The sequence below is a fragment of the Zeus faber genome (genome assembly GCF_960531495.2).
Source record: "Zeus faber genome assembly, chromosome: 2".
Classification (NCBI taxonomy): domain Eukaryota; kingdom Metazoa; phylum Chordata; class Actinopteri; order Zeiformes; family Zeidae; genus Zeus; species Zeus faber.
In genome coordinates this window covers 44,701,494-44,710,842 of record NC_137189.1, presented here as the reverse complement: position 1 = coordinate 44,710,842, position 9,349 = coordinate 44,701,494, and the positions used below count along the sequence as shown (strand labels likewise).

Sequence of the window (9,349 nt, the reverse complement as noted above, 5' to 3'; positions counted from 1 at the left end):
AAGGTTCCGCCTGGGGAGAAAAAACAAAACAAAACAAGACAAAAACAAAAACAAAAACAAAACACAAACTCGGTTTTGTGAATGGAGGTCCGTCACCGCCGCCCCCCCCCCCCCCCCCCCCGCAGGAAAACGCCCCTCAAGAACAAAAACACATCAGCGGGTCTCCGTGTGTTCGCACGGTTTAGTCCGTTCAACGCTTTGACACCGTTCGGTTGGCGTGGTTACCGCCCCAGGTCCCAGGTGTTCTCCCCGTGTTTGTGTGCGTTTCCTCCGGGTTGTGCCGGTTTCCTCTCGCCGTCAAAGGAAAATGTATGTTATGGCCAAGGCGCTGGCAAGGGAGCTGGAGTCGGTCCCCGCTGCTCCGAGGTATGGCCTGGGGGTCACATGTAGGCCACATGAACCATGGAGAGATTATTCTGTCCACTCGTGAAACGGTATAACATTTATTCGGGCGTCGTTCACATTCCGCCGGGTGGTAATTCAGTACGGCAAGTGAACTGCAGTAAATGGATTTGCTCCAGCAGGTAGAATGCAGCAGATATTAACAAATCATTTTTAGTCCTTACGAAACGTAGCAGGTTTTTTTCCACTCTGAATTTAATGTTGAGGGACTAGAGGGGAAGAACACGTCCTTGTGATTCTCATTTTATACTGCAAAACCAGATGTGCAAGTCTGTGAGTCTCAATCCTTATTTGAATTGCAGATAGAAAGCACATCTATTACAGGTGCATGGATTATAATACAGCAATATATTATCCCGTGCCTTTTTTTAAACCAAAATGGCAAAGGTAATCAAGCTATAAAGGAAGGAATCTGTCTGTCTGCGTGTCCTTCGGTTATCTCGACAACAGTTCACACTTGGCGGGTGCGTCGCTGGGGACCCGAGGGCGTGCAGTGTCGAATTTGATGCAATTTGTGTACGTGACACGTGTGATAATTAACTTTGAATAAACGCAGAGGACAGCGGGGGACGGGGCCTCGGGTCTCCCAAAGTGCGTCTTTCCCCGGTGTATGACTTTAACCGGCAGTTTCACCCTCCATTGGGGAAGACAGGCCTGAATCGTTGACATTTCGTTAAACCGCACCGTCCCATCTCTCCATGCCCCAGAGGGCCCGTAAAGAAGCGGGTAAGAGGGCCACCTTCTGGCTAAATGTCGGAGATACAGTTAGGACGGGCCTTGGAAGCCATCGGTCCCCTCACGTGTCAGTTGAGGGAGCGATTGACGTAAACGACAGATTTTTTTCTTGCGTCAAAGAATCCAGGAAAAAAAACAAAATTGAAACAGTGTAAGTGCAGTTTACCGTCTTCTGAAACTGGGAGAGAGAGAGAGAGAGAGAGAGACTTTGACTTTTAAGGTTCCTTTATTTTCAGTAAGTCATGTCAAAACAGCAGAGACTATTATGAAAGAACCAATAAACCACAAAAATAGAGACAAACCACAGGAAAATCACAGGTTAATAAAGAGTAGTACGAGTATAAACTCGTCAGAGATAACTAGGTACGCAAGGATCTGTTGATTTCTTCACCAGATTTGAGACAGCTGTTCACTATAAGGACAGCTCCCTTTTTTTAGCCCATATATATATATATTATGGATTACAAGCACCCAAAAGGACTTCAAGAGCATGCCCAAGAGCAAAAAACTTCCTTATCTGCTGGTCGAAATACAGGACTGTGCAAACACAGCAGCAAGATTTGTGAGCTGCTTTGAACGGAAAAGGGCGTTTAACGGAATACAAGCACCATAAAGAATGTCCAGCACATATGACTTCATGATATATTTGATAACAATAATTTGCAATGTCCACATTTAATTACAACACTTATATTTACCATTTACTTTGTATTTAACTGCAACTGTACATTTTTATATTCTACTTTATTTCTTACTCACTGTTCTCTCATGTTTGCACATTTACATTAGTTTTTCTTGTTTAATTTTGACACTTGCTTTGACAAGTCCCACTCCCTCTAGATCTCCACACACCACTGCCCTGTGTGTGTGTATTCCTAACCCGCTCAACATGCAAATTTGGTGATTATAATATTGCAATATATTATCCCGTGCCTGTCTTTTTATCTTACATCCATTTATTTTCATTTGTTTCCTGCATGTATGAGACAACATTTTGAAACACAACCTAGCTAAGGGACTGTCCTGCTCCGTACTGTTCCAAAAAAAACCCTGCTCCCCGCCATTGTCGGGACAATTGCTTTCGATTGCTTTGAGTTAATTTAGAAAAAAATTGATGTTTTTGTGTAAATACTTGATTGTAAATAATAAATCCTGCACTTCTGTAACGGGGAGAACGCATTTGTAACATATTATGTTCTATACGTACAAGCACCCCAATGCGCACTCCCCCGATCAAATTGTATATCGCCGATTGGAATTTAGCACAATCTAAGTCTAGTGGTGAGTATAGTCACTTTTATTTTTTTGCTATTTAAAAAGGATATTTTGAGAACACAGATGCTTTGTTAATACCCTTGCGCGGGTGGGCATGGGGTGTCAGTCTGTCGGAGCGGGACCTGGCTCCGGGCCTGCGGTTCATACCTTGCGCCCGCGGCCCGGGCTCTGTGCCTGCGCCTTGTGCCTGCACTTGGGGGTGGGTTGTATGTGTGCACCCCGGGGGTGCGGGGTCTCCTCATGCTCCCTAGGACTGGGTTGCGGCTCCCCGGGGCCGGGCGTGGAGGTTGCTTCATGAGCTTCCGACTTCTCTTGGGGCCTGGGGGCTTCTGTGGCTACAGGGCGGGTCGCTCGGGGCTTTCCTGCAGCTGTAGGGTGTCTATGGGTCTGAGGATCTCAGGGGTGGCTTCGGGGCTCTTTCCGCTGCTTGGAGACGCCACAACATAATATCGACCTTATACACCAGAATCAATTAGGATAAGTCCTGCACGCACGCACACTCCTGGTTGCATTCTTTTCATTTCCTCTCTCATTTACTGCCCTAACTATGACAGGAAGCGGCCACGTGCCCAATTGCTGTTCCAGTTTTCCTGGACCTGATTAACTCTGTTTTTCAATACATGTTTATGTTTCCGTGTAAATGTTGTTTGGTTCTATGTTTAATTGTCTCACCCGTGGTGAATCGCCCCCTCTTGGAGTAGTGATTAGTTGTTTATAGACCCAAACATGGTAAAATATTTCTCCAAGGAAGGGGGTTGGTGGCGACTCTGTATAACAAAAAGCTGTGCTCTTGTCATCCTACAGGTCGTCCACAGGACAGTTATTGCAGCAGTTCTTGATGATTAAAGAATGAATAAAGAGTCGCATTGCTGTTGAGAACTTGAACTCCACCTGCAGACTACCTTTGTCCTAGATGCAATAGCATACAAATACTCTGTTGTATGCCCAGCATGCTGACTGCACAGGTTAAAAAGAAAAAAAGGGGGATATCCTCATGTTCATTGATGCTCATTTGTCTTATCTGTTGCGGAGAAACATGTCAGCAGGAGAGTTTAATAGAATTGTAGTACAACAAAACATTGAAGTCTGCTTTCAGAAGACAGTTGTTGTTGGACTTTTGGATACAGCAACACAGCGAGTATCCTGCGCTTTCGGACAAGGCTGTGCGCCGTCTCCTTCATTTGGGACCACATACCTGTGAGAGAAGCTTCTCTTCAATTGCCGTCATCAAGATGAAACACAGAAGCGGTATGCATGTTGAGCCAGACTTGAGACTGAAGCTAACCTCTATTGAACCAGACATTGCAGCATGAGAGGAGAGGATACCACAAGTTTGTTGGAAAGTGTCAACGACAGGGTTGTCAGGGTGCTTCCTTTCTGTATACTGTCTTGACAGGGCATCTGCGCCACTTTGGAAAACCAACGCTGTTCTACAGCACCCAACTTGGCAGTCCTAAGAAGATTATTATCAGTAAACACAGCAAACCCGTTACCAATGAAATACTTGTGAAATTTGTCAGTGACCGCCCACTCTAGCCCCAGTAGCTCCAACTTCATGGTGCTGCAGTTTTCCATATTCCTTTCCCACGCAGGCCTCTGCTGGCATAGGCAACCGGCCTCCTCCTGCCACTGACTACTTGAGAAAGGGGAGCCCCCAGACCTTGAGGGCTAGAGTTGGTTTCCAGGAAGAATGGCTTAGCAAAATCAGCAAGTAAGACTTGTGCTGAAATGAGTTTCTGTTAAAGCTGAAAAGCATCTTCACAAGCAGGATTCCACTGCTTGAGGAACACCTGGGCAGACAAGGGGTTCGTCTTTGTCTTTGATGGGCCCAATGCAGAAAGAACATGAAGGGGAGCTGCTGAACTTGCAAAGTGTTTTACAAACCTCCTATAAAAGCTTGGAAAGCCCAGGAGAGATTTCAACTCTGACAAGATTCTGAGACCTTCTCCATACTGTTACCACACAGATCTTCTCTGGGATCCATTGAGACTCCATTGGCTGAAATAACATGACCGAGGTATCACACTTCAGAATGGAAGGAGGAACTCTTCTCCAGCTTGACTTTCAGGTTGTACTGCTCGAGGCGGGCCAAGACAAAATCAAGTCGAAGGAGGTGCTGTTCAAAGGTAGATGAGAAGAAAACTATGTCATCCAAGTAGAGTAGCAGGGACTGGAACCTTTGGTCCCCAAGAATCCTCTCCATCAACCGATGAAGCGCTCCCGGAGCATGACACGATCCAAATGCCATCCTATTGAATTCGTACAGCCCGAAAGGGGTGCAGAAGGTAGTTTTGTGTCAATCCTCCACCTGGTTGTAGCGGCTTGCGAGGTTGGGCGTGGAAAAGCACGGGGCACCACTAAAGGAATCCAATGACTTTTCAATGCGTGGGAGGGGAAACGCGTCCTTCCTTGTTTTGGCATTCAATTGTCGATAGTCAATACATATTCTAATGGACCGGTCATTCCCTCCTGAAAGGGTGGAAGGTAGGATACCAACTGGACTATAACCAGAAAGAGCTAGGTTGCAATGAGACAATTAATCAATGACATTTTGTTGTTTTTGAAGTGCATCCATAATATTGGTTAAGACCTCTATGCAGGGCTACATCACAAACGTTCTCTGCAAATTGGTCATATAAAACAAAATCACTGCACCAAGCTTCTTGCACCTTACAATGGTTAACCTCTTCCATTATGGCCATAAGCATGTGGGAGTATTCACGCAAAGACTCACCATCTCTCTGCTTTCTGTCAATGAACAGCTTTTGTAACTTAGTGAGTGACTGGGGCTGCCCATATATGTCTTAAGAATTTCAATAACCTGTGGTGGGCTCTGTCCTGTCCCCCTGCGGGCGATACTTTATCTCTTGGCTGGCCTCACTTCATCTCCTAGTTGTTCATAAATATATGCAGCTTTTTCTGCCCCAGAGTACCGTTGGTAACTCAATAAAGCATTAAGGTTGTCTAGCCACTCATAAAAAGAGGCACTAGACCCACCAGTGAAGACAACACTTTTTTCTTTGACATATAGATGATACATTCTTGGATTGTTGACCAATCTCTCACTAGTCCCTCCCATGCTGCTGGGGGGGGGTCTTTGGTCTGATGCATGGGTTGAGGGAGAATCCCCCCCTAGACTGAGTGTAACTGTTCCAATAATGTCTCATTTTTTTACTTTAATTATCATTGCTTCCCTATCTGCCCGCACCCTCTCCCAGAGAGCCTGAGAGCCTCAACCTGAACACCGTCATACATTTGAGATTGCCAGAAGGAGATAATATAGTTCGTGTCTGTCATTTAACACCCAGTTAAGTGAGCACACGTGCCTTTAATTGCTGCTCCGTTGTCCCATCGCCAAGTCCTCTGGTTCTTGATGTTTGTCACAGCTTTTTCCTAAAACACTATAACGTACACCTACCGCCAACACTGTGCCAGTCCAACCTGCATCTTGCTTTTAGAATGCTTTTAAAAATGATTCTGCCGACTACGCCAAACTAACACTCCTAAGGGGTGGATAGATATGTATAGGTCCTGGACCAGGAAGGGCAAGCAGTCTCAGTCTTTAAGTATAAAAAAGGTGCAAATTTATTTAGACAAAATATTTAAAAAAAATTCACAAGAGGCAAGTTGGTTGAAACAAAACAAAAGACAAAGTGCTTACGTGCAGTGCCCTACTGAGCCTCTGCTCTTGAAACACTGCTGACAAAATGCAGAGAGACACTGATGTTCTAATTTCTAGTAATTCAATAAAGTGAACTTAAAAAGGTCTATACTTCAGGTTGCTGGTAATTCAACAATGTAAACACAGAACTCCTGGTGTCTGACCAATTCTAGATCAAGTTTATATAAAGTGTATCAGTACTTTCGCTCACAGAGCTTCCTGTTTTAGCAGGCAAGGGACATTTCAGCGCTACTCCAAAGCAGTGACAAACATTCTGTAAGCACACAGAGAAACAGCATTAAACCCTGTAGCAATACATACACCCAAGCAAATAACAGTTACATCATGAATCTCAGAATATTCAAGAGGTTTATTTGTCACATACATACGTTCATACATAGATGCGGTCTCCCAGGTACTGCACACCATGCTCACGCACCTGGATGGCCGGAAGGGGGCCAGAGAATGCTGTTCATCGATTACAGTTCAGCTTTCAACCCCATAGTCCCCACCAGACTGGCTGTCAAGCTGAAGGAGCTCAGACTGAATACTCCACTGTGTGCCTGGATCCTGGAATTCCTCACAGCCCGGCCCCAGGTGGTTAGGGTGGGGAAGCACATGTCCAGCTCCCTCACCCTGAATACAGGATCCCCCCCAGGGCTGCGTCCTCAGCCCCCTACTGTGCTCCCTGTACACACATGACTGTGTGGCCAGGTCCAGCTCCAACACCATCATCAAGACGGCGACACCGTGGTCGTGGGCCTGATCACCGACTGCGATGAGAAGGCCTACCGCGAGGAGGTGGCTGACCTGTCACTCTGGTGCCAGGACAACAGCCTCCACCTGAATGTCAGCAAAACGAAGCAGCTGATTGTGGACTTTAGGCGAGGATTACAATCAAGGACGCACACGTCTTTGGTGATTAATGGGACTTCTGTCGAGAGGGTGAACAGCTTCAAGTACCTGGGAGTCCACATCACAGAGGACTTAACATGGACTTTACAAACAGACACTCTGGTGAGAAAAGTGAGACAGCGTCTTTACCACCTCAGGCAGCTGAGGAAATTCAGTGTCTCGGTGAGGATCCTCAAGTCCTTCTACTGTGGAGCGGTGGAGAGCATCCTGACAGGCAACACCACTGCCTGCTTTGGGAACTGTACTGCTCAGGACAGGCGGGCCCTGCAGAGGTTGGTGTGTTCAGCTGAACGTACAACTGGAACTGTCCTTCCCTCCCTGCGGGACTTATACACCAGGAGGTGTAGTAGCAGAGCCTGCAGGATAATTGCCTATCCCATATACATAAGTCCATCCCATATACGTAAGCCTATTCCCTTTTATTTTATTCTATATATTTTTATTTTATTCTATGAGTATTCGACTTACTGTATTACGTTTTAGGAATCAGTTAGTTGGTCTAGTAGAAAGAAATTTTGCCTCGGACATATTGTGTGTAATCACCGTTGCATCACCTTTCACTGCAGATATGTATGAAAGTATGTATATGTATGTGACGAATAAACCTCTTGAATCTCGAAATGTCTTTGCAACGCACCCGGAGATTATGCACAACAGTTACTAAACCCAACATAATAGCTAACCTAATTCCTACCTAGCAACTAACTGAAACTAACGGATTCCTAAAACGTAATGCAGTGAATAGAATAATATAAAATAAAATAAAAATTAAATAAGACTCAAAAGCGTAATACAGAGCGGGGGTACAAAATAGAAGGGAATAGACTTATGTATATGGGAGAGGCTATTTGTATATACAGATATGTGCAGTAAAGTGCACGTGAATAAAGTGAGTACGAGATATAAAGTACAGTATACCACAGCAATACAGTAACAACATAAACATGCATCATAAACAATATAATTAACAGCCACAATACAATGAACTCACCCACAATTAGAAGGGGAGGACGCAATTTAAAACACCAAGGCTCCTAGTTACACTCATCACAAGCAGCTTGGCGCTATAGGTAGAGGGCATGGGATTAATGACGTCACAAAACGACATATCCTTGAATAGACGATGATCGCAAATCATTCGCAGCACGTTCATGATTCTAAATACCTGTGCGGCGCTGTCTCACGCCCACCGTGCCCGACCCTGTCTGGCCGCAAGCCACGGCCGAGCCACACGGGCAGCGTCTCGCAGGGAAGCGGGAGCCACCAGCGAATGTCCGACGTGCGCCGACCCGGAAGGAACTCATTTGCCGCGGAGGCGGTGCGCCTCGAATTTCCTTCCTCCCGGACGAGAGCGCGCCCCTATTAGTTCCGCCTTGCTCCAACTGCAAATCCCGTTTTCCCCTTAATCTGTCGTTTTGGACATAGCAACGATATCTTTTCGTACATAGCGGTTTCCATCCGCACCATTTAACTCCATTTGGCTCCACCTTGTATCAACCACAGGACTCTTTTTTTTTTAATTGTAATAATCCGCCAACAAAGCCGTGGCGCCTTTAATGGTCACGTGCTTGGCGCTGTAGCCAAGGTGATCATTTGTTTACTTCCGGGTTATGGAAGGGGCGCCCACGACACGCCAGGCCACGCCCACGACAACAGCAGCCGCGGAGCAAAGCGGATTACGCCCCGGAGAGATGGCGGGGGACCCGGAGGAGATACCCGGTGAGATGCTATTGTCGTGGTTGTTTTTTATTTATTTATTATTATTATTATTTTTTATTGTAACTTCTGGGCTTAGTTAGTTCACTGCTCAGTCAGTTAGTTTGCATAGTCGCGCACAGGGGCGCTGCTGCAGCTGCTGTGCTTGGCGGCAACAGTTGAGCTTCCGAGGGAACTTGTGTGAAACGAAAACCGATCTCCGTGCCTTGTCTTGCCTTGTCTGCCGTTCCGTCTGCCCCGGTGTTTTTGGCTCACGGTTCTCTGCAAAACAGGCTTCAAAGTCACTGTGACATGTGTGTTACCCCCCGAAACTACAGATTCTTTGTCTTGGCTGTTTTTTTTGGTTTTAATATCTTTTTATACCCCAGCATGCCACCATCTACAGACTGTGTTGTGTGTTGCAGACTCTGGGGCGGTCTTCACATTTGGAAAGAGCAAATTTGCCGACAACATTCACGGCAAATTCTGGCTTAAGAACGGCGTTCCGCACAACATCGCCTGTGGAGACGAGCACACAGCCTTAATAACGGGTGAGGCGTTTGGTGGAACGTGCTACTTGAACCGCCCAACGTTGACGTACAGTTGCTTTACACTTTATATCTCTTAGCAAATCCCATATCTCAATTTTCTCCGGGCAAATAAAGA

General features: G+C 46.0%; 1 protein-coding gene across 1 annotated transcript in view; it reads left to right on the top strand.

The window, feature by feature from the left end:
• Positions 1-8,653: 8,653 nt before the first annotated feature.
• Positions 8,654-9,349, top strand: part of rpgrb (retinitis pigmentosa GTPase regulator b) — a gene marked incomplete at its 3' end in the record, with an annotated part of 38,845 nt that continues 38,149 nt past the window's right edge. Inside the window, exons 1-2 of the mRNA XM_080023926.1 lie at positions 8,654-8,707; positions 9,109-9,234. Coding sequence (XP_079880052.1) covers positions 8,680-8,707; positions 9,109-9,234 — 154 coding nt within the window. The 5' untranslated portion in view covers positions 8,654-8,679. The remainder of the gene's footprint in view (positions 8,708-9,108; positions 9,235-9,349) is intronic.